At 41.6% G+C, this 25,328-nt stretch overlaps 2 protein-coding genes across 3 annotated transcripts in view; both read right to left on the bottom strand.

Annotated features, from left to right (window-relative positions):
- Nucleotides 1-283: 283 nt before the first annotated feature.
- ubac1 (UBA domain containing 1) lies at nt 284-7,787 on the bottom strand. The gene is made up of 10 exons (XM_041043008.1): nt 7,357-7,787; nt 6,500-6,620; nt 6,335-6,408; nt 6,111-6,218; nt 5,825-5,927; nt 5,149-5,257; nt 4,744-5,044; nt 3,861-3,947; nt 3,176-3,314; nt 284-2,744 (listed from the first exon to the last, which is right to left on the bottom strand). Exons 1-10 carry the CDS (start codon nt 7,492-7,494, stop codon nt 2,629-2,631), a joined length of 1,296 nt encoding a protein of 431 aa, XP_040898942.1. The 5' UTR covers nt 7,495-7,787; the 3' UTR covers nt 284-2,628.
- Nucleotides 7,788-9,329: 1,542 nt separating this feature from the next.
- Nucleotides 9,330-25,328, bottom strand: part of LOC121184152 (neurogenic locus notch homolog protein 1-like) — a 39,819-nt gene continuing 23,820 nt past the window's right edge. The window contains exons 14-34 of one of the 2 annotated variants that reach the window (XM_041041610.1): nt 24,734-24,879; nt 24,448-24,561; nt 23,599-23,718; nt 23,301-23,453; nt 22,969-23,197; nt 22,217-22,418; nt 21,902-22,055; nt 21,536-21,720; nt 20,760-20,892; nt 19,765-20,022; nt 19,565-19,677; nt 18,587-19,158; nt 17,601-18,035; nt 17,336-17,484; nt 15,361-15,574; nt 14,939-15,029; nt 14,494-14,656; nt 12,840-13,138; nt 12,372-12,519; nt 12,136-12,233; nt 9,330-12,006 (exon numbers count right to left, since the gene is read on the bottom strand). In XM_041041610.1, the coding sequence (XP_040897544.1) occupies nt 10,633-12,006; nt 12,136-12,233; nt 12,372-12,519; nt 12,840-13,138; nt 14,494-14,656; nt 14,939-15,029; nt 15,361-15,574; nt 17,336-17,484; nt 17,601-18,035; nt 18,587-19,158; nt 19,565-19,677; nt 19,765-20,022; nt 20,760-20,892; nt 21,536-21,720; nt 21,902-22,055; nt 22,217-22,418; nt 22,969-23,197; nt 23,301-23,453; nt 23,599-23,718; nt 24,448-24,561; nt 24,734-24,879 (5,350 nt within the window). In that variant the 3' untranslated portion in view covers nt 9,330-10,632. Of the gene's footprint in view, nt 12,007-12,135; nt 12,234-12,371; nt 12,520-12,839; nt 13,139-14,493; nt 14,660-14,938; nt 15,030-15,360; nt 15,575-17,335; nt 17,485-17,600; nt 18,036-18,586; nt 19,159-19,564; nt 19,678-19,764; nt 20,023-20,759; nt 20,893-21,535; nt 21,721-21,901; nt 22,056-22,216; nt 22,419-22,968; nt 23,198-23,300; nt 23,454-23,598; nt 23,719-24,447; nt 24,562-24,733; nt 24,880-25,328 lie in introns of both variants that reach the window. The other variant, XM_041041609.1, reaches the window with a different exon arrangement.

Raw genomic sequence — 25,328 nt, forward strand, 5'->3', positions numbered from 1 at the left:
CATTGAATAATGCATGTGATTCATGTCAAAAAATATCAATTTAATAATGTGAGGAATAATGTGATCATAGTATGCATGAGCACATGCACGAAAAGAGGGCTGCAAAATGCCATTCTGTGCACTTGCTTCACACAGTAAATCCCCCACTGACCAAACAAAACGATCAATTCAACTTTAAACTCATCGCTTCACTCCTACACATGTAACTGGTCTAACAGTGGAATTTCCTGCCACTAATTTGCTGTCCTTTCAGTTCCTTAAAAACAACACAAAATCCAAAGAATACAGCCACAAAAAATAACTTTAATGCAATAGTGATTTCGATGCCAGTAGCCAGGAGGCTGTTTGAATGAACACGCTGTGAGAGTATATTGCATAGGTTGTTGATCTGGGACAGTCCTGCGTGAAAGCTGAGTGAAAACAGAGTTCTTTTTGTTCTTTTCTGTTCCTGTTAACCATTTTGAAAGAAGTCAGCATTTTCTGTGGACCTTTTTCTTCAAATGTACAATCTCCCAATGTTTATTTCAAGATATTATGGGAAAGAGCTGGTTTCTATGCATGCCCATGCAAAGCATGGAGGTGGTGAGACAGTTGGTCACTGTGGCCATGATAAAGGTCCACTGCAGTGCAGAAAGTGTGCAGAGAGGCTTCCAGAGACATGTGTAGAAATCCTCCATCATTCAAACATGTTGCACTACTTTAAATCACACTGTGACCTACCAGTCCATAAGCACATTTTATAATGGTTTGTAAAAACAACATTTGAATCATTTAATATTTTCACATTTGTAGATTAGCTTCGAGGTTTGCTAAAACTGTTATAAATAACAACAAGTTACTAGTTTGGCTTTGATATAAATAATGTAATAATACATAGTTCAAACAAACACTTCTCTCTAAAAACATTTAAATATTTTTCAAATATTGCATTTACGAAACCATGTCTTGTGGTGCTCTTATTCATAAGCAAAGTTCTAGAGAGATTAGTTAAAGCCATTTTCAAATGCCAAACTAGAAGGGGGTGAGCAGAGGTTTGCCATAACGACAGGTTTAGAAAAACAATCTCAGCCTCCCTGAGCAGAAAGTCACAGCAATACCACATTTTAAATATTGAATAAAAACACTCAAAACCTTGGCAAAACACACCATCCTCCATATTGTTTTTAACTCCCAGTACAACTAGAAGAGGCGAGGCTCACCTTCTTGTAGCTGGAGATTTTAAGTACTCAATGTAAAGGCTAATATTGTATAACACACTACCCATTGCAGTTCACACATCTCTACCACTCAAGTCAAATATATTTCTTTACAGGTCAACATAAGTCCTTGCTATTGCACAGAAATACAGGGTATTTTCAACGGATATATCTAATGACAAGGCAGGCTATATAGTGACATTTTGGTTTGGTTTGACAGCGTAAATGTTCATTGCTCTCAAAAGAAAAAGGTAAACCAAAGGACCAACATTGGTTGAGTCTCAAATTCCATTATTACTTCTTTGTGTGTATAAAGATGCTTGCATCTCCGTAGCATGAAAGCGAGCATGCATCTTCATCATTCAAATTAAAGGTTAAAAAGGCAAACCTCCTTTTGATTAGGCTCAGCTTCATTTAACATCCCACTACAGCCTTTTGAGACAAAACACGAACCCTTCTTTAACTTCCTCAGTGCTGCAGTGAGCAATATTCATCGAAGTGAACGAGTGCCAAATGAACGTAACATGATAATATGACATTCAAGAGCACATTGACAATAAACACACAGGCCTAATATATTGTTTTGTTGCAAAAACATGACTAAGACACAAACAGATTAGTGTACAACTTTGACCAGCCTCTTATAAAAACATGACTAAGACACCAAGTTTAGTGTACAGATTTCCTCTAAAAGGCAAGAACGTCAAATAAATATTCTTGATGAGGCTCAAGGACAAACGTTCTCCTCTTTAAACGGAGAGGAGGTTGACTAAGAGTTACCTCACAGGCATGAATGGAGAGAGAGGTAATGTGTCTGAAAGCCCATTTTCAATGTGCTTAACAAACGCTCAACATTGACCACCAGCCTCTCAATTATAAGCAGTTATTATGATGAAAACGAGACAAAGGGGAAGAGAAAAACAAAACACGATGCTGAAAGAGGTCTTCCACACATTCACCACTGATGAAATGTAACAATTTAAAGAGACAGACAAAACTGTAATTGATATTTAAATATTGCAAAACATACAAAAACAGTTTTCTTTGAACTGTAAACATTAAATTGATGTCTGATGCCATTTTTGCACATGGAGAAATTATATAAAATAAATCATGTCTGTCATAACTATAAATTGTTCTCATTAAAATGTAAAAACAACATACTAAATCTCATTTTTTTAAATTATTACTGTAATAATGTTTATGTTAATATTTCTCTCTTATAAGTGTTTTTACTGTACTGTTATAAATAGTTATATGTATAACATCTCAATTCATACTTTGACTCCTCCAGCTTTGTCTTTACAAGGCAAAAACAATACTTGTGTCTCTGCCATACTCAGATACACGCACATCCATACACACAGCCCAAACGCGCACACATACACACACACAAGCTGCCACAGTCACACATGGGGGTCACCAGGAGTCTCTATGTGCGATTGAGAGTCTGGAAGATTCTGGATATTTGGAGCATGACAGGGCCAGTCTCAGGGTCGTTCATCCACTGGGTGCTGTTCAGAGGATTCTCTAGCATGTCTTCAAATGCTGCACACAAACACAAGACACACTGGTAAGAAATATATTTAGCAAAGCTAGCAGCCTGCAAATGTATATGTTAAAATTTGGTCAGGGTGCTTTCACACCTAACCTGTCTGATTCAGCCCACTGAATTCTCTGGGCAATATATTTTCTTTCCTTGGTCCAGACCAAATTAACTCTACTACAGGTGTGAAAAGGACCCCAGATGTCACACTGTTAAGTTCTTTACATTTACTAATTTTGTTTCGTTTTTCTAGTCTAGCTTCAGCTGGTTCTCACATTTTACAGAATGAGATTGTAGCTGTGCAGGAGTTTTCAGAAAACCTACCCCACAACTCAGCAGACAAAGATGAGAGATGTCATTTTTCATATTATTTGGGATAAAATTTTCCTTTAAAGTGTGATTTTGTCTGCTTACTACTTATTTTTGACTGTACCTAGCAGAGTCTTGGGATTGGTTAGACCCAGCTGGACCACTGGATTCTCCAGGATGGCTTGGAACAGTGGGCTGTTGGTGTCGATGCCTTTGTCCAGATCTTCTGGAGAAGGTTTTCTGTCTCCCAGCAGCCACTCACACTGCAGGAGGGAAAAACACAGTGAGAGACCAAAGTTTGAAAATACATTGATATCTTTGTGGAGGTCAGCGTGCAGAATCAGCAACGAAACAGTGTGCAAATTCAATTTTCATACAATGACACAGCAGTTCATTTGGATTATTATTCATAAACTAATGAATACTCCTTGAAAGTTGATACAGAAAGTACGGCATTGTTGAGTTTTGAATTGCTTAAATGTCAGTTACAGGAATGAGCCAAACATGGCCTGAGTCAGTGGCCAAACAGTATAGCTTCAAACAACATCAAAACAATTAAGGTGAAAGCATTCGGTCAACTAACATCAAGCCAGTTTTTATAGCCCAAAATATCATATCAAATGGCTTTACAATGAAGGTTCCACACATATTTTTAGTACAATTTATCTATTTGTGAGTCTGATAAGCTGGGAATGGAATCACAAACAGCCAAAATAGTGAAATATTTTTCAAATCTGGCACTGCTGTATTTTCCAGGTACAAGCTCAAAGACTACTGCAAAGACTGCAGTCATAGATGGATAAACATACCGCAGCATCCTGTTGGTTGTTATTGACTCTGAGAGCATCAATCACCTCCTTTTCATCAAAGCCCATCTCCATCAGGGCAATGACAGCCTGCAGAAACAAAGAAAAAGACTGCATGTTCAGTCTAATTACAACAACATATGCAGTAGTAATTCTATGGAGCCCTGCAAGTGTCTGGGGGCCAAAAAACTAATTTGTGCACAGCAGAAAAAGCAGTGAGGTGAAGTGTTACAACCATTCAGGTGGCAGCTCTGTTGGAAAAAAAATTAACCACAGTGGAAGTGTTTTGTTGGAGGATGGAGTTTTAATCACTTCTCTATTTTTGGAGATACTCAGGAGCAGTGTTCCTGGAGAAACTAAGGTATATTCAGCTCTACAATTAGGGAAGCGAGAAGAAACACAATGGGAACACAATCTAAGTTATATGTATAAAAACTTTAAACCCACTAAGTACCCATGAGGTTAGTAACTTTTTGTATTGATGAATGCATATGAAAGCTTCAATATTATGTACTACCTTCTACTGTATATTTGCTGATGCAATCACAGGCTGCAATTATTTTCACAGTCATCAATCTTGAATCTGGTAAAAAGAACTTAAAATCTCGGAGTGGAAAGGAGTCTGTCTTGCACCTGCTCTGTCTGTAGGATTTGTGCTGATACTATATCATACAGAGTAACGAAAAGAATAACTTTTTTTTTTTAATTTTATGCACACCAGTGTTAATAATGTTGGAAACTGGCTAAATGGTCCAAATAGACAGAGAGCAGCTACAGTGAATGTGTTTAAGCTTGCCTTCAACCTAGCAGCTCTAAGCTGAGTTTTAGAAAAGTAAGTCATGGTCACAGTGCTGTATGAAAGCTTAGACTGGATGAAGACACCCACTCTTGAGTCCGGTCTGAACTCCCGTTTCCTGCGGATCCTCTTGAAGATCTCTGTGAGCTCGTCCTGTCTGCTGCTCTCGTCTGTGCTCGACTGGCTGGAGAGGCTACGGAGAAGGTTAGGACTGGAGGCTGAAGCTGAGGCAGAGGCTGAAGCTGAGGCAGAGGCAGAGGCAGAGGCGCCGGGTGTGGCAGCGGCTGTGGCTCCTGCTGCCCCAGAAGAGTCCTGGCCTGGTAGTGGAGTGTCTACAGATGGGTCATCCACATGCTCAATCAGCCACTCCATGGCCTGGGTTACTGACATGCTGCAGAAAGAAAGAACAACTTCAGATTAAAATGCTGTGGATGAGGTCCTAGTAGTATGACTCTTTTTGAGTTGTGAGCCTTTAGTTAACAAGTACGGACTTACTGATTCAGTCTGAGAGCTTTGATTGCCCTGCTCTCAGGGAAACCCATCTCTGTGAGCTGCTGAAGGGCTGTTTCATCCACCCGATCCTCCTCATCTTCATCCAACATCGCTGACAACAAGAGAAACACAAACATATCAGAGGACTGAAACTAAAGCTGCGTAATATGTGTGATCTGTGAAAACAGATCACACATAGCAACAGCAACAATACGTATCTATATGTGGCTCTGATATGTAAAACAAATACTGTTAATGAGGTTAATTGCACTGAGCGTGATGTTAAAAACTAAAACAGTCCATAAAAGGAAGTATATAATATATTGTGCCTCAGGGTTTTAAAATGAAAATCAACTGGAGACCTTGTACTGCCCTTAGATGTGAATGTGTTTCTTATAACTTCTAATACATACTGGTGACTTATTCTGGGTTCACTCTACCTCTTGCCCAACGTGTGCTAAGATTGGCAAGAGCCTCCTACAATATTTCATAGCATAAAAGGTTTAGAGCATTCATGAATGGGTGTATAGCTGAACTGTCTTCTTCAGCTTCAGTTGCAGAAACTCATTTTTACTGTCTCTGGTACAAATCAAACAAAATATTCTGCCATCTCAGCTTTCCTCACAGTAGCATTATTAATATACACTTGGAAATTGTTTTAAGGGACCCTAGGCTTTACCATTAGCCTTTTTGAAGAGTTCAACAGCATCAGGGTTCAAGGCAAGAAGCTTCTGGGCGACTTCAATGAGAGAAACCAGGATTTTTCTAAGCTCCGTCTGAAACTGGAACAATACAAACATAAACACACAAACCCATCAAATATCAACACCATCTTTGACACTACCAAGTTTAAATTGCAGAATAATAAAATTTGTATTCACAGAATCTGAAATTTTTGCCAGTCTGCATTTATCTGCATTTTCAATACACATTGTCGACTTAAGCCGTGATTCTCAGGTCCTCACATCTCTGATATTGTGCTGGGTAACAGTGCGGTCAGTGTGGCGCGTGGACAGGTTGGCAGTAGCTTTCAGGATAGCATCTTTGTCTGGAGCTTTGTTATCTTGTTTCTTCTGCAAAAACCACCAAAAACAACAAAGAGTTCAGTTTTCTGATGCAGGTTGTGCAGAATCTGAAAACATGATAAAAAGACGCTTTCATTTCTTTACAAAAAGCTGAATAAACGTACCTTTTCATCTGAAGTAACATCAGGCATCTTTGGAAGGGTTGGTGGCGGTCTTTTCTTTATGAGCAGCAAAACGTCTACAACATATAGGAAACATGCTCAGCTCATGAAAAACACTGTAGGATTCTTTTAATAATTCTAAAACTTATCAGATAGGGGGTTACATACCTTTGTCTCTAAGGTTTTCATCAGCGACAGTTTTAGTGTCGGTGAGAACTCTTTCTGTAGCAGCGTGTATAAGTTTATGGTGGGTAAGTGTTTTGGGGTCTTCTAGACTTCCATGGACATACTGCAAAACAAGCACAACATAAAGCAGCTCAGAACCAAGACGTGAACAGTATTTTTTATGTTCATAATATAAAACTGAATAGCTGCAAATTCTCACATGAAAGAAGCGAGAGGCAGAATATGTCTGGTATTTCTATTCAACAAATAACTTGATATAAGTTTTTAACCAATTAATCAATCATCAAATTTGTTCTTCACAGATATTCTGTCAGTTAATTTACTGATATGTTGATTGATGGAAAATTAATCTGTGACAATTTTGACAACTGGTACTGGATGACTGTTCTTAGTTATATAATTGTAAATGAAACAGGACTACTAATAATTTCATTATCAATTTATCTTATGTTTATTTTTTCAATCAGTCCGTAACTGCTTGGTACTAATTTTTATTCATTTTTATTTTCCCTATAGATCACCACTTGCAGTTTATGCTATAGGCCATAGAAGGAGAAGAGAGATGGGCTGTGTAATAATAGACAGGCTGAAAAGCAGCATGCCTCTGTGGGAACAGAGAAGGAGCAGAATCAGGCTGCTAGCTCCTGCTAGCCTGAGAGGGGCAGCCAACCTGCTAAATTATAAATAGCAAAGTCTACCCAGTTACTATAAATACAAAGCTAGTGACACTGACACTGACAGTTTACACAGAGGGCATGGTAGGCTGCAAACACCCCAGGCAGAGGAGTGACAGGACAAAAAACAGCAACAGGAGAGACACAAATAACCCAAAAACCTACATGTTTCAAGCACTTCTCCTTCAATTTCTCAACTGTGGTGTCTTCCGTGACCTCCTCCAACCACTCCGTGCCATCCATGGTGCAGATGTGTATTTTCAACACTTTCCCGGCAAATATCTTCTCCTCCTGGACGAACATAGCTGCAGTCTTGAGACTAAAGAGTACCACAGTCCAGTGACGTTAGCTAGCAGCAGTTGCTATGTGCTCCTGGCAAGCTAGCGTGCTAACGTTAGCACCCAGCTAGCCGTCTTTCTGTAAATCCGCCGACAACAGAGCGAGAGCGGGCGCCGATTAGCTTAGGGCCATTCTCGGTTCCCTTTGCTGGTTTTCGTTGCAGTGGCAACCGATTACCGTGTCCGGTGCTCGCCAAGTTGTTTATTTTTCCCTGTTAACACACAAGCAGCCAGCCAGCCAGCGACAACCCTATTTTTTTACTGTAATTTTTGAACTTTGAACTTCAACTGTGCTGCTACCGATGCATCATGGGAGTCGTAGTTGATTTATCAACTCAAAATACAAGAAAAATGACACAGACTCCGACTAAAAGGTACAAGTAATGAGTGATGAGCTCTCAAAAATATTATTATACAGCAGTTCAAGGCTCACATACCAGGGTGGCAGGGAGACAAAATAATCTGAAGGTTAAAAAATAATGAGCATCTGAGATAAAGTGTAAGTTATGCTTGGAGACACCGGAGACATAACAGGTGTCTTCACAAAGTACAATAAACAGCATACACAGTACATTAGGTCAGGTCAAGACAAGTTGTATGTATTTCACATAGAATTGAATATACGAGTGCATGATAAGAGATTATATGGCTATATGATAAATTGACGTTACACACACAATAGTTTTTTATGCATACAGGTAAAAACACGATATATGCAGTATTATCCTCATTTTAGATGTCAAAAGGGTTTGTGGCTCCGGGTGTTTTCTTTTCTTGTGGGAGACGCTCCAAATGGCTCTTTGAGTATTTAAGGTGACCCCTGGGCCAGACCTTGGTTTTTAAACTATCATAAACAATGCTAAATAACAAAGTGTGCAACTGTCTGGGGCCCCTTCACCTCTTGGGGCCCTGGCTCACTTCATGTTGACTGGTTTGTGCTAATTTAGTTGAAGATTTTGTCTGTGACTATGCACCACTGAAACACAGTATCATCTGATACAATGTAGGCCATTGCCAAATCAGTTGATCTAATGATTATTTTGTCAAGGAGTCAGTTTGTTCTAAAATAAATAAATAAATAAATAAAATAAAATCATGAAGACACTGGGACCAGAGATTATTGGCACTGCTGCTGGAAAAAAAAAGTGGCAAAATAGGTACAGCAGGTTCTTCATTATTCATCATTTTCTGACCTCCTGGGGGCTCCTGTGTTCTAATATCATCTAAAGACCTCAAATTTTTCAGTTTTATCTTCATCTCTCCCTTACGTGTGTCCAAAATAAGCACAAGTTGCACCATAGTGCAGTTGGACCTTACCTTTAAGTAAATGAATGGTGATATTCAGACATAATAATTTGCACCACAAGATGGAGACATACCAAGTAAAATGATAGTCTGCCTCTTCAGCAAATGTAAAAAGATTAAATGATGTGCCATATTGTGTGAAGAGAAAGGTCAAATTTGATCTAATGACACACTCAGTTTTGCCCTGTCAGAGATGGATGCTTTTACTGTATCTACTGTACCAGATCTTTAATTGTTTAACTAATCCCTTTTCTTCAAAGATAACAGAATCTATCCAAAGCGTATTGATCTTTAGAAGAAAAAAAAAGACAGTTCTCTTAAGTTTAAGACACACAAGTGCCCTTTATTATAACAAGAAACATTTTTACAGATTGAAAATGAAAAAGGAAAATACATTTCTTGCAATTTTTATAACTTTATAAGAGGAAGGAAACATATTGCAGATATTACAATTTCACTACAACCTAATGTTTTTCTTTAAATTATAAAAATTTGCAAACTATACCGGGGAGCTTCTTACAAAGCAATGATGTGGACACAATTGAGAACTTAGCCAACATTTTTTTTTTTCATTTTACATAAGAGTAACAAAAACATTTCAAAACGTACAGATGGTTGCCTCAGTGGATTTTTATGTGTTACAGAACAGTAAATAAATATCAATTTATAAAACCTCAATATTTATGCTTTTTCTTTTTATGAGAAAATTGTTGCCTAACAATATATTGTATCTATTTGTATATAGTTCAAATTTATTTATGCATAAGGGATAGTAAAATACAAAATATATATATTCTGTTCTGTTTGATATTTTAGAGGCTGTCAACTGGTGCGAGACCTATCAAAATTGCATGCTTAAGACATCAGATTTCTTAAACAAAATCTTGCTTACATGGGAAATGCATAACATATTTACAAATGGATGAACACAGCCATAGGCTCAAACTAATAGGAGGGACAGGGGAAGCTTCCTTTTCCCTCTGGACAACAACATACACTGTGGCCAACGGGCCAGTTCTCCAACACCACAGGGCTAACAGATACTCAAGCCTGTCTAAACTGCCAGTCTCCAAGACGGCCGTATACTGTACACAATATCACATCTCCACCACATCTCTACATATGAATGCAATCAAATCTAGAGGCACAACATAATGCTGATCCACTGATTCAAGAAATGTACACAACTCTAGAGAGTGTAACTAAGAATCACGTTATATTTAAAAAGGGAAAAGGACCTGTGCATGAACAGCATGTGTTGTATTAACCTTCGCAACTTGCTTATCACTGACTGACTAGAATATTTCCCACACTTAAAACAAATTGAAATAACACTGAAACTTAAAACGTGCTCTATAAAATGCCCCTCAATCATGATTTTCTTTATAAACAAGATTATACAAAAAATAACATAATATAAACAAAGACTGAGAAATGATATGAAAAAAGGCAAAGACTAAAAGTCCTCAAGGAAATAAATACCCAGTGTGTATGCTGCGACTTCACTGCAGGAAAAAGTACTAAAAGAAGAGTCTCACTAAAAGACTGTCTCTGTCCTGCGTACAACCCAACACCATGGATCCCCGAAATTTCTGTAAGCAGGCAATGCGTATAAATAAGACATTAATAAATAAAAAGAATGGATGAAAAACAGGTGTTGCTGTTAGTATGAAAGCATATAAAAAGTCCTATTAAATCTTGTTTACAGCTTTGCCCTTTTTCTCTTTTTTTTTCATAGAGTGCCTTTTATTATAAAAAAATATAGAACAGCTCATCTGGGCATAAAGATACACACATCTTATTTGAACTGCTCAGGTATATGTCCAATCTGAGACTGCATGCTTGTCGGTGGACTTGAAATACCCTCTGACCAGTCGGACATGTTGGAATGAGGAGATGAACTGGACCACTGATCAGGAGAGCCAGGGGAGGGGGTCAGAAAGGGGTGGTCAGGCACCTGGACTTGATGGTTTGGGGTGTTGTCCATGGGGCCTGTATAACTGTGCTGGGAGGGTGGGGTGAGGAACTGGGTGCTGGGCATTGACTGGTTGATGGTTGAGGGCATAATCTGGGTCTCCTGTGGCAGGATGGTGTGGATGGGCATGCTGGAGTTGCCTGTGCCCTGCTGGAGCTCCGGGGAACTGAGCTCAGTGCTGATGAAGTTCTGGCCGTTGGTGGTGTTTGAGCTCTGGTGCAGCTGGATGCCCTGCTGCTGCTGCTGCTGTTGTTGTTGCTGGAGCTGCTGGAGGTTCTGCATCTGCTGCATCTGTTGAGCCTGCTGCTGCATGATGTGGGGCTGTGGACCCAGTCTGGTGCTCTGGATCCCCTGGTAGGTCATCATCTGAGACAGACTGGTGGTGGGGTGGCCGTTGTGGAGGGAAGTCATCATCCCATGCTGACCTCCCTGGTGCAGACCTCCCTGACCCCCCGGACCTCCTCTCATGGGATTGAACTGGCCTGGCTGGCTCATGTTGCCGTGCATCCTGGACAGCCAATCACACTGGCCATTCATCGCACCCTGGCCATTGGAACCAGACACGGGCAGATGGGTCAGACGGGGAGGCAGTGGGTCAAACTGCATGCGAGCCAGCTCCTGCTTGTTTGGCATCACCATGTGGTTTACAGCCAGGTGTGGGTCAGACATACCCTGCAGATGGTTTAGGGATACAGATGGCGACTGCTGGAAAGGTGAGGTCATCATGGGTGGTGAGGCCACATCAGAGACATAGCCGTGTGGAGACTCCAACGAGTCAACTGGTGACAAAACAGCTGAGCTGTCCAGGAGGTTCCCAGACTTCCCATCCTGGGAATTCTTCTTCTTCACCTTCATGTCTTTGCCCTCCTTGCAGCCGATGCCCTTGGTACTGGGCTTGCGTGCCTTTTTGCCCTGCCCTTGAGGCTGGGGCTGCTTCATGTTGCCCAGGTAGCCGTTGGGTGAGCAAAGAGGGGGTGACAATGTGGTGCTGAGTGACCCCCCATGCATGGGAGGACTTCGTACCAGATTGTACTCGTCCATCAGCCGCACAATGTCGTGATGCATTCTCTCCTGTGCAATGTCTCTGGGCAGCCGATCCATGTGGTCAGTTATTTCTCTGTTGGCAAAGTGGTCCAGCAAGACCTTGGCAGTCTCATAGCTTCCTTCCCTGGCAGCCAAGAATAGAGGTGTTTCCTCCTGAGGCATTGAGAGAAAGGAGACAACACGTTAAGAGATTCACAGATGCACAAGGAATGTTGTTTCGGAAAGATGGTTCCCTATTGTTCTACAGTACAAAGTGGAAGAAGAGACCTATTGTTTTTATACCTTGTTGTTTTGCATGTCCTTGTTGGCGCCGTTCTTGAGGAGAACAATAGCAGCCTCCACATTATTTACTGCTGCAGCCCAATGCAGGGCAGATTTACCTGAAAAGACAAAAACAGGGTTATTGGATCTGAAGTGTTCTTTTGATGCATTTAAGTCTCTCCAACATTTGACTATGTTCAGCAGTAAATCATAATCATCTTTGAGGCTCATGTAAGCGTAATAAAAATAAATTTTACCAAAATCATCGATTGCATTGACGTCAGCGTGACAGTTAATGAGCTCCTCCACCATGCCCTCCACTGCCAGCCTGGCAGCCAAGATCAGGGGTGTAGTGCCATCATGCATGCGGGCATCCAAATCTGTGGCACGGTTCCTTATCAGAATCTATAGAGACATACAATAGATTATTCATTTTGAGCTAAACACGATTCCACTGACCTAATCAGAACTTCATACTTCAAAAGGTTGACTAATTTATTGTTTAGTCCATAAAATGTCAGAAAATTGTTTTGTCTTAAAAAAAACAATGAAACCCTATTAATGGAAAAAGAACAGCAGAAAATCATCACATCTGAGAAGCTGGAAAAAGCTGTTTGTCATTTTTTTCTTGATGTAAGACTGATAAACCAACTTATTTTTAGTACAAATACTACTATAACACGTAGGAAATAATTAGGAAATATAAGTGTTTTATGAGAACCCACCTGGAACACCCCCTGGGCATCAGCTGCCACAGCAGCATGCAGAGGCGTTCTGCCCATGTTGTCCTGGATGTTGGCATCAGCGCTGGCCTCCAGCAGGCGTTTGGCAGCGTCAGAGCGAGCGTAGCGGGCAGCCAGGTGAAGAGCGGTTTCACCCGTACGGTCAGTCTGGTTGTGAAGGTTAGCGCCCTGGTAAATAAAGTCATTGATCACATTGGCAGAGGCGTCCTCCTCTTCCTCGCTGTTGCCTGTTTCTAAACCTCCCCCACTGCAGGATGCAATCATCAGAGGTGTGAATCCATCTGCACAGAGAGAGGAGAAGGAGGAGAGGGGTATGTGAAAGAAAGAACTGGTAGGTAACGGACTGCATGGTCAGCACAGACCCAGTAAACTGCTACAAAAAGACAAGAGCCTGCACTTCAAAGCATCAGGCAGATCAAAACAAAGCAACAAACAAATCGAATGCGGATTTGACACTTTTGCCTGGGTTGAATCATCACAGCTCTCTCTTTTCGATAATGGATTCTGATCAAGGCCTCGGCACAGGAGAAGCTTCAGAAGGAAAGCGAAGCTGGGGGGATAGAGGCCAGGGTTTGCTAAAGCTAGGCTGCTGCAAAAACGAAGCATTAATATCTAACTGTGAGAGGCAGCGCAGTCAGTCGACTTGGATAGGTTTTCTCCTCTTCAAAAGGATAGCAAGCCCCAGATCTCGCAGATTTGGTCGATTCAAGTGCATCGATCCACGACGGGGAAAAAAAAGTGTGCTCTCAAGTTGTTAACCCTGCTACTTTGATTTCTCATAGCTTTTCTTCAGGGAATTTGGCACTTATTACAAAACTGGATTTTTGCATTTGATGCCTTCATTGGTTTTTGTAATGTGAAATACAAAAAACAGAGGCCCATTACTGGTCAAATGATTAATCTGATCAGGAATCAGTGTTTTCCCCCAGGCGCCTGGCTTCCAGCTGGCTGCTTTGAAGAAGATCCTTTACCCTGAGGACATGGGGCTTTAGCAACTCCTACATGCGCGATTACACACACAAGAAATGTGAAATGTTCCCTCAGAAAAGGCATGAATCAATCCAGACACACACACGCACACACACACACACACGCATTCATGCACACAGAAAAATACACACTCACACTAAAGAGGTGAAACGTTTGCTCAGAAAATGTGTGAATCAACCCAAATACACACACTCTACTAGAAATGTTCAATTCTTAAAAAAGTTAAATTTTTGCTCATGACCCTTAAAACCAAGCAATATCTACTTCAACCCTTTTCATAAGTTGAGAGCAGTTCTACTAAAGAAAGATTTTTCCTTTTCAGATTGTTTCACTTGATTTCACTGAATTCACTTGAAAAGAAAAAAATGTGTCACATTTTCTGTAACAGAAATATATATCTTTTCTTTCTTATACCTTTAATCATCTTGAATAGGTCATAAGTTATCCCACACAATTACAGCTTTGTTGAATGATTAAAATTGTATTTGATTACTCTTGCAAAATCTTAAAATACCTATTGTTGTTTATGAAGACAACCAAGCCATCCAATGTAAAAATAAACCAAAATTTGTTCCACACCCACTCACATAAAAGTCCCTTTAATATCCTTAAGATGTAAACGATATGTTAGTGTCTAGTAACCCACCTGGTCCCCGGACATTGACATCCATGCAGTCATTCTCAATCTCGCCCTGGGGGGGTGTGGGAGCGATTGAGGGGATGCGAAGGTCTGCGGCATCCAGGTGCTGTTGCGTCCACTGGCGGTGGTCCGTCTGGTCGTCCACCTCCAGAATGGCTTGTTCGTCAAACTGCTAAAACGGGGACAGCAAGAGGTTAACCACCTGAATTTGAGCATGAGAGGCTGAGTTTACATCAAATCAAATAATAATATAAGTTAATTTAATTTTAAATGGATACTAAAATCACTTACCAACAATTTTCCAAAAAATAGAAAATGCACAATAAAGTAATTTTCTAATTAAATACAGGCAATTTTAAAATTCCAGAAGTAGTTTTTGTGAAATTGTTGCTCCTTGTTAAAAAAAAATCCTAAACCCTTAAAACCTCTTTTATTATGTCTGTTTCCTTACCCTGAAGCGTTTTGCATCTGAAGGCTCGTCCTCTCCCCATTCATTCTGGGTGTCATCCATGAGTGAGATATCAGAGGTGTTTTTTAGTGGCCTGCGATGAAACAGAAAACCCAGTAAAAATCCTTGTACTCAACTACCTCCATCTCATCTGAGCCACTCACCATTAATGGTGCAGCAGTGCCGAAAAACAAAAGCATTGATTAAATCCATACCCCACCCCTCTGCCCCAACAAGTCAATTAATGCGCACCTAAACCTGCATTATCATTATCATTAATGATCCAGCAGAAACCCTCCTTTTCCAAATTTGACTGATCACCAGTTACACCCATTTTGTCCTTCAGAACTAGCCCTTCACCTGACCCGCGAAGAAACAGGTACCCGATGACACTGAGCGCCACTGGAGAATAAACGGAAACTTACTTTAATCCCACTGAATCCTCTCCGACAGGCTCACGTCTCTTCTTCTTGCTGGTCTCTGTGGTCTTGAAACCCTCGGGGAGCCAGAGGCGCCCGTGCTCATGGCGGCGCTTTCGGGCAGCCACCATCCCCACTCCGAGGAAGGCCAGTATCCCTACGCCGCCCAGGACCAAATAGATTGGGTAGAGATTCGGTGAAACATTTTGGTCCACATCGCCTGGTAGGAAAAGGGACAACATGGTCACGACGGGGCGAGGGAACAGACCAGGATCAGCCTGAATGCTGGAGCAGAGCTAGTCCGGCTCTTCTTCGCCCCGTGGTTTCCACTCCAAAAACACAGTGCAACCAGCAGCAAGCTCCAGAAACTGACTGGCGATCCTCACCGTTTGTAAAGCTAGCTTCTACTACCTATTCGGTAATAATCAGAATTGCTAACCACTTTTCATCAAAAAAGAAAAAAAGGGATGGGGAGTGATAAAAAAAAGAAAAAGGGGGAAAAAAAAGAACACCACCACCTCCTCTCTCCCTTTTCAACCTAGGGTACCAGGAGACAACTTTACCATTTCTTCTTTAAGAGAAAAAAAGGAGGGGGATTAATGAACTTCAAATTACTGCACGCGCTTTAAGCTGTAAAGACGAAGGATTTATTAGGATTTTCGAGATAACAAAGACTCCCAACTTCTAGCACACTCCCGATCAATTTTTCCCCTTCTCTTTTTTTTTCCACTAACGATTTTGAAATGATAAACTCCCCCAACCTAAACCCTTAGAGATGCATTAAGTCCTGGTATTACATTCAGCGAGGTGAAGGTTGCAGCAGCCCTTCACACTGTGGGATGAAGTGTGTGTGTGTGTGCGCGCACGCGCATGTGTGAGTGTGTTATCTATGAACGTATATGTGTACATGTCTGAGAAAGAGAGAGACAGAGACAGAGACAGTGTTATATTGTGTGAGCAGGGGATTGGATGAGTTGATTTGCAGCAATTAACCATTTTGGAGCCTGAAGCCAGTGGATTTAAACAACGAAGGAAGGATTGATTGTTTAGGCCATGAGATTCACAATTGCATTTGTTCACTGCTGCATAACAAATACACAATCAAAGAGCAGCAGGGTTAGGACCCGACCAGAGGGCGCAGCAGATACTTTCCAGTGTGAGTATGAAAGAGCATGTGTCTTATCCACTTGTGTATGAGTATGAATGCGTAGCCACAAAAAAAAGGCCTCAGAGAACCATAACAGTGGTTTTACACATTTTAGCCAGTTTACAGCAAATCACATCTATTTCACATCACAGCACATCAGAATGCAAACCTGTCAGTAATGTTTTACATTTCTGGCTGTGTTGTGCCCTACAGTTTGGTTTATACTCAAATAAACATCAATTACCCAACTTTTATCTCTTCATTCAAATTGGCAATAAAATTAAATTAATGTTTTGTGGTAATGCAGTTTAAAGGATGAGACTAGTGATATGCTATGCTTTTGTTGCTGTCAACAAATCACATTAAAAGAACAAAACCAACAATGTCTTAGTCCATCTCTCAAATGGTCAAGTTTATTTGTTTTTACTGAAGATGTTAAGCCTTAAAAAAAAGATACATTTTTGTAAAAACATAATGTCTTTAAACAGCTGGGCACTGTAGCTTTCAGCAAATATTACTCAAAATTTGTTGGGGAGTTTTATATATGCATGTATTTGTCAGAAGGATTGCTGGTTTTGGTCATTTGGGAACTGTTGACTTATTCTTTAAGTGAAGTTGAAAAAGTCTGCACTCCATTAGCACATAATGACCTGACTTTCACTGTGATGAATTACACAACTAAAGCAAGTTTCAGAACTCTGCTACACGATTCTCAGAGATGAGTGGAAAACAACTGAAGCCGGTAAAAGTAGAAAGATGTATCTAAAACTCTGTTCAGCAAAAATGCGAGGACCTTTTCTTTGATTCATTTAGACTCTTATAAGGTGTACTCACTGAAAACAGCTTCGATGGTGTACGGAACATCCAGTTTGCCACTGGAGGCCAAAGCCCCGAGGAAGGCTGCAGCATCGGTAGTGCTCTGGAAACATTCAGTGGACTGCTGGAAGCACTGACGGTTGTCCACCTCCAAGTGGACAACTGAACTAAAGTGGGGAAAAAGATGGCACATCCAGGGGTCATATTAAACCAAAGACTATTGCTTATCATAAAATTACAAGGAGGAAGGAAGGAAGGAAACATTTTGAATACTATTCCTCACCCTTTGATCTGCAAGTGATCCAACTCCCTCTTCATCCTCCTGCTCCCTGGTGCCATGTCATAGAGGCTCCTCTTCACCACGTTCAGCACCTTGCCAGGAACCTCTGACCACGAGTCCACCGAGCGCTTGACGTTGTACTTCTTCAGCTCATGTTCATTCCCGTAGTATGGGTATACCATCATCTCACCCTTGCTGTTCCTCCGGAATATCACATTGGTTCGAAGGACACGGCTCAGTTCACGCAGAAAGCTAGAGGAGTTGCTGAGGAGCTGCTCGGGTGTGATGTGGACCACCAGGACCAACTGGCCCACCGCTAGCTTCTCTGGCATGTTATTGGCACAGTCCAAGCCATCCCACTCACACTCAGCATTGTTGCAGCCCTGGTCACAGTGGTTATCAGCATAATGGTCCTTACAGTACTGGTCATAGAGAGGGCTGAAGAAAAAAAAAAGCATAAGTTAGGGGTATTGGAATTTGGATGTGAAGTTCATTATTTTAAGTGTCTCCTTTTAGCATGAAACAGTATTATTTGGCCTTAGGTTTAACATAGAACAGTTTAGAAAACACAAAAATGCAAACCTATGTGGAGTCACAAATAAACAAAATTTCAATGGTGTCCTGCTTCTATAATGAAACAGAAGCAAGGCGTGACACGAGGAGGTACATACGAAATTAATATCATAGTTTAAATGTTCAGATAAGTTATTAAAAATATTATACACTCAAAATTCTGGATTCTTTGAAGTATTTGACATCCTGAGCTGGAAAAAGCGAAACCCTGACACCTTAGGGGGAAAAAAGGTGTCATAATTGTTTCATCTAAACTAAAAAGAAAAAAATTCAGCTACATTTTTTAAAATGATTTTAAACAGCTATAGCCCCTCTGTGGTACAAGTGCTCCTCCTCTAATCAGAAGCATGCCAGACAACATCAGCACATATCAAATAATTTAACTGAATGTTTCAAAAGATCAAAAGTCTGCTCACTTGCACTGTCCCTCCAGATTCTGGCAGTCAAACCCGTCGTAGAGGCATCCTGCATTATCACACTGTGAATCACACTTTCCATCGTTGAAGTATCGCCAGCACTGCAGCGAGGCCGAGCAGTTCTTCCACGGATCATTGAAGTTGAGCGAACAGTCGCCGTTGTCCCAACCACACGCGTGGTTGTTGCAGGACACGTCACAGAACTTGTTGTGCTTGTGCTCCTCGCACTGTGGAATCTCGCAGGCGACCTCCACCTCCGTCGGTGGCAGGATGTCGTGGCCAAACCCTCCCGGGAAGTTGTAATCTAGGATGTGGCAGCGGAGACCATTGAAGTTTGTGGGGCAGACGCAGTGGTAGTACGGTGCCTCAGAGGTGTATTCACACGTGCCGCCATTGTAGCAGGGGTTCGAATTACAGGGGCTGTCGGTGGGATACTGGCACCCGGGCCCAGTGAATGATGGGGTGCACAGACACTTGAGACTTTTTTGGCCGGAGATGCAGGTGCCTCCGTTTCGACAGTGAAGGCTGCCACAGGCCTGGGCGTCATATTCACATGTGGAGCCAGTAAAGCCCTGTCAGAGGTGCAAAAAAAAACACATTAGAAAAACTAAGCAAATAGTTCAGGGCTCATTTTATAACAACTAAACTAATAATAATAATTTCTATGTATTTAAATAAATAATACATATAATATATACTAATCTAAAAGTGAAAATCTAATTTGTGTCTGTCTGTACTTGTGTGGATCAGGAGACCAAATTCTGCTCACGCTCTCAAATTGTGGAGACTCCCTCACAAAAAAAGCCTGTTCCTTTTATTCTAACCTTTTATTTCAGGAAAATTTTAGGGTAAAGGTTGGGGTTAGGTATGTAGCACTTACGGTTAAAGTTTGCCTAACCCTCCAGGGGATGAACAAGATTTATTAGCACGTCCTTACAAAATCTGTGTGCGAGTGTGTGGAAGCTTGTGGGTACTCACAGGGGGACATTTGCAGATGAAGCCATGTGGCGTGTTACTGGCTACAGCACAGGTCCCGCCGTTACGACAAGGCTTACCCTTACAGCCGTCGAACACTGTGTCGCAGCGCTGACCTATGGAGGGGTCACACACAGAAAAGGTCAAACATATTATTTATAGTTAAAATATTCTCACACATTTTGTGACCTCAAGCTGTTTACCTGTGTATCCGGTGCGACACTCGCAGCGGTAGTTGTTGGTAAGTTGGATGCAGCTGTGCGTGCCCCGCGGGTCACAGGGGTTGGATAGACACTCGTTGACGTCTCCCTCGCAGCGCTCCCCTACGTATCCGGGGGGGCAGATGCAGTGGTAGCCTCCGACTCGATCCACACACTTGCCTTTGTTGAAACACTTTGGCTCTTTGGTGACTGGGTCGGTGAACGGGTTGCAGTCGTCGATATTAATCTCACAGTGTACGCCTGAGGGTGGTATGGTAGGGGAAGAGGGACACGGAATGTCACTTTAAATTTTGCTGTCAAACACCTTTGTTAAGTAAGTAAATGTTAAGTAATTTTGTTGGTATGACCATTTTCTCTCTACCTGCTTCACCTTCTTTACTATAAAGTGCAGTAATCACTGTCCTCTAGCAGCAGAAACTTTTGCAAATAGGGACATAACATTCAGTTGAAATTTGAACTGATCTGCACCTAAAAATTTTCAGTAAAAAAATGTAAAAAGCAGCTCATTAGGGCTGTAAATAGAGTAAACTGAACTTTAACGGTGTCCCGCTGCCATAATGCAACACTGAGGAGACTGATATTACAGTCAAAAAGTTGGATTAGTTGTTAAACACATCAAACTATAAAAAAATTGAGTCTTAAAAATCAAGAATCAGAAAATAAAAACTATGTTATTACAGGCTGTGACATATTTTAGTGTCTTGATCAAAATATCTCCAACAACATGTTGGCTTTTTTGGGATATGCCCAACTCCACTGGTACTTTAGGCTGACCTACAACACACACCCCCTTCATGTCTGAGAGAAAAATCAATGGCGTATTTGACAAGTAGAGGAAGGGATGGAGGCAAGACGGGAGGAGGAGTTTTCAAACATGCCCTGGGTGCTGTTAAGCCCTAATTAATGAAGCGTGGAGACAAGGAGGAGTGGATGGAAAGGCAGAGTGGTGTGGAGGTGTGTGCGTGGGGTCTGCTGACCTTGGGTTCCCCGGGGACAGGAGCATTTGTAGGTATTGATCAGGTCAATGCAGGTGCCCCCATTCTGGCATGGCTGGGAGAAGCATTCATTGATCTCGTCAGAACAGTTGGTCCCCACGTAGCCTGGCATGCACTGAAAGACAGAGGGAACAAGAGAGAGAGAAGAAGGAGCCAAGAAAGAGGAAGAGGAGGAAGACAGGGAGAACAGAGGGGAAAGTTTAATCAATGTCTGACATGAAACAAAGGTGGTTTTTGTTTACCTGGCTGTTTTCTGGCCTCCATCCTGCCAAGGCCAGCAGATCCCTTTTTCCAGGGGAGATTAACATAAGCAAGCAATTTGCCTTCTATTTATAAACAGGCTATTCATTAAGACTGCATTGTGTTGTTTCAGCTGGAAAGATTCCTGGTGTACACCCAGCCATTTTATCAAATTCATGAAACAAAACTGAGGATTGAGATTTTGAACTTGCAAAACATGGTGTGAAAGTTTGATGAAGAGCTTTGAAACGCCAAGAAGAATGGCATTTTTAAGTACTGAGTTTGAAATTAAAATTAACATTAAATCAGACTAAACTGTGTCATTGGGCTGATTTTTAGTCTGTCACTAAGGGTAAATGGACTTAGCAAAAATGTATTCAGACCTTAGAAAAGTTTGCATGTTAAGATGTTAAATGGACCAGATACACAAATAAATAAAAATAGCTCGATAACAGCTTGCAATTCTCATTTTTTATATCAATTCAAACCAATGGGTGCAGGTTTCTTTCAGTTGTTACCTTGCAGGTGTATCCACCTAAAAAGTCGGTGCAGGTGGCTCCATTCTGGCAGGGGTTCGGGGTGCATTCATCCACCTGCTCCTCACAGTAGCTCCCAGTATAGCCGACCTGGCAGTGGCAGTAGTGAATGTTTCCTGCATCCAGACACTGACCCGAGTTTTGACACAGACGGGAAACCTCGACTCCTACACAGAGAGGATGAGGTTTTATTTGCTCAAGGGAGATTTTCATACATTTTCACCAACATGTTTATTCTCACTCAATATATAACATAGTGATTTCAATAGACAAAACACCTTTGCACACATTTTTAAAGCAGACTGATATGCACACACATATACACACATAAAGAAACACACATCTTACCTCGCTGTTTGGCTGCCACCTCACAGGAAACACTAGGTACGTCACAATAAAGACCCGTCCAGCCCGTCTCACACTCGCAGCTGTAGGTGGTGCCCCTCTGCCAACAGGTTCCCCCGTTCTTACAGGGTGACGAGTCGCACCAACGCACCAAGTTCTGAAAGGTGCAGGAACATATGAGATAATAGTCACATTTATTTTTTACCAATTTAAATATACCAGTAACCTTTTTATTTGCTAATTTGCAGATGTATAGATTTTTAAGTGCATTTAAATTATTATATTTCAGTGTTAAGCATCCAACAATCCCCCTCGTACCTGACAGCTGAGACCGGTGTAACCATGAGGGCAGGTACACTTGTAGGTGCCGTAGCTGTCCTGGCAGGTGCCGCCGTTCATGCAGGGTTTGGAGTCACACTCGTTGATGTCATGTTGGCAGTAACTCCCAGTGAAGCCGGGAGGACATAAACATGTGAAGGTGTTAATGCCATCCATGCATGTGCCGCCATTGAAGCAGGAGCTGTGGGGTTAAAAAAAAAAAAATAAAAAAAAAAAGAATGTTTATGAAATACACCAAAATGAGCTGTAAAGTGTTCTGCAGCTTTTTAGGACACAGACAGGAGGAGAACAAAGCAATAAAACTCTCATTATCTGAGCTGCAGGCAAAGTCGCATCTGATTTATCTACAGAAAGTTCACTAAAAACAAATTTCCTTTACAGCACTGACCTACTTCATATTTAAACTTACTTTCTTTCCCACATAGCAAAGAACTCTACAATTGTGCTCTATTTTAGTATACAGTCAACTTGTATTGCTCATGGGACAGCTGCAATTTAGATGTTGAAGTCAGTTGTTGTAAAATAGTACTCCACCAGAGAGGGCAGTAGTTGACAAGAAAATGTAAGTGAACCTGTTGATCTGAACAGATGCCGTAACTCACCAATCTGTGGAAATACACAATCACCAGTGTTCCCCTGTCTGTCTTATCTTTTAAAATAAAATCTGTAAAGCTTGAATATGATACTTTAAGCTCTTGATACTAATATGACTTTTTTGTTGAGCTCTGTACCTCTCAGTGCAGTCAGGAGTGTTATTTTCACAGTGGATTCCACTGAACCCGGGCGGGCAGGTGCAGGTGTAGCTGTTGACACAGTCGGTGCAGTTGGCTCCGTTCCTACATGGGTTGCTCTCACACTCATTGATGTCCTCCTCACATTTTGTTCCCCTAAAGCCGGGCAGGCAGGTACACAGGAAGCCGTTCACCTCGTCCTTACAGAACCCTCCATTGCTGCAGGGGTCTAGATGGATAGCAGTGAATGTGTTTTGTGTTTTGTAGATTGGATTTGCGGATCTTTGCTCCAGAGAAAAAAAAAACGAAAGGAGAAGAACCGGAAAGCTTACTGGGCTTGCAGTCATCAATGTTGGTTTCACAGTTGCGTCCAGTGAAGCCTGGTTTGCAGCCACAGCGATAACTGCCCAAAGTGTTCTGGCAGGTTGCTCCGTTGTGACAGGGATTCTTCACACACTCTGTGATGTCCACCTCACAGGTTTGGCCTTAGAGAGAAGGAAAGCCGAAGAGAATATTTCAACTTCTCTTTAAATGAAAGGACAAAACTAATGTGTTTAGATAAAAGTATTTCAACAATGAGAAAAAAAAATTGTTGCTGTAGGACCCAGGTATGATGACATTGATGTTTACCTTGCCATCCTTCAGGACAGACACAAGAGAACCTTTGATAGTCCTCTGACTCCTGACATATTCCTCCATGTTTGCAGGGTTTGGAGCTGCAAGGGGCCATCAAGGTTTCACAGTTCTCTCCTGTAACATGTAAACATCACCACTTTCAATCAAAACAAATTATAAACTATGCTTAGCTTTCACGGTGTGACATCATGTAGGAGTCATAAACTTGGAGATAACCCAACCCAAATGGACACAGAATCATCTTTCAATCAGTGCTATCAGAAGATTTTAGCCAGGTTCTGTCAGTATTCGAGGCCTGCAGAGACATTTCCCTATCTGTTTCCACAACACACGGCTCGTACAGGAAGCCGGCTCCAGTTTCCGGCCATTGTGAAGCCATTTGCTGTTCTGTGAGACAGGAAGCAGGCAAACAGGATATGTGTCAAGCACCCCGTTCCCACCCTGGCACAAGCAAAAGCCTTTTATTATTCAAAGTCCTGTGGATTTTTCCAAAAAGACGACTCAACAAATACAAGAAAATTTGCCCTTAGCCTTTCCATTATTATCTGTTTTGTCAAATAATAAGTGAGATGACAGGAAAACATTTCCAGCTGTCTTTATCCTGGATGCTTGTGAAGCACACAGAAGCAGAATGAGTCAGAGGTTTGGTGTCTTTGAGCCCTGAGGAAGTCTTGCTGCTGAACTTTACTCAAGAGTTGTTTCATCCGACGCATGTTTTTGCTCTTTGCCCAGTAACTTTAAGTACACAGGCTGTGGAAACTGCCGCCCCCAGTAAGTAAGGAAATGCCTGAACACCACGTCAGCACATGGGTGTATCAAATATTTTCAATAATATTTTCATACCCGTGTAAGGCAGGACGCAGTTGCACTTGTAGCCTGCAACATCGTCAATGCACGTCCCCTGGTTGAGGCAGGGGTTGGATGCACATTCGTTGATGTTGGTCTGGCAGTTTGGTCCTGTGGATAGAGCGGGGGAATATATTACACACACTTCAGTTTAAGCTGAAGGTCAACAGTCAAGTGGTGTGGAGGGAAGTGTGTGGTTTGGATGACTAACACACTAACATGCAAGCCAAAACACTGACACACACAGACACACACGCTCATCCACACTCACACAGATACTGACCAGTGAAGCCCATGCGACAGGTGCAAACATATCCGCTGGTCATATCCTTGCAGGTGCCTCCATTCATACATGGGTTGGATTCGCACTCATTGTTGTTGATGTCACAGTTTTTGCCGCTCCAGCCAGAATCACACAGGCATTTATAGCTGATCGGGGAGAAAATGTTGGAAGTTCTTAGTGATAAAGCCAAACTGACAGGCTTTTGTTGCATAATTTCCTTCCACTTGAAGTCTACCATCAGATATTTGTAAGGAGGGCTGAGCACTGGACAGCAAAACTTTCAAGTACTACCAAGTACTACCAAATCTGTCAAGTACTGAGAGCGGCCACAGAAAGGGTAAGATTCTTTATCCTTTTTAATTATTCTTTGATCAGGTAGCTCAGCACAGCGTTTAGCATATAAGAAGTTTGACCTCTTTTGTTATAGGAATAGTTTGATGTTTTGGGATATACGCTTTTTCGCTTTCTTGCTGACAGTTAGATGAGAAGATGGATACCACTCTCACACCTGAAGCTACCCGTTAAAGCTAAGTTGACGATCTGCCGGCTGTAGCTTTATTATTTAATGTACAGACATGAGAGTGGCATCAAGGTA

The sequence above is a fragment of the Toxotes jaculatrix genome, chromosome 7, assembly GCF_017976425.1.
Source record: "Toxotes jaculatrix isolate fToxJac2 chromosome 7, fToxJac2.pri, whole genome shotgun sequence".
NCBI classification, from domain to species: Eukaryota; Metazoa; Chordata; class Actinopteri; family Toxotidae; genus Toxotes; species Toxotes jaculatrix.

Coding starts and splice junctions, on each gene's coding strand:
- ubac1 (XM_041043008.1), bottom strand. CDS start 7,494: ATGTTCGTCCAGGAGGAGAAGATATTTGCCGGGAAAGTGTTGAAAATA. Junction 6,219..6,334: donor ATGTTACTTCAGATGAAAAG/GTACGTTTATTC, acceptor TGGTTTTTGCAG/AAGAAACAAGATAACAAAGC. Junction 2,745..3,175: donor CAATCCCAAGACTCTGCTAG/GTACAGTCAAAA, acceptor GTTTGTGTGCAG/CATTTGAAGACATGCTAGAG.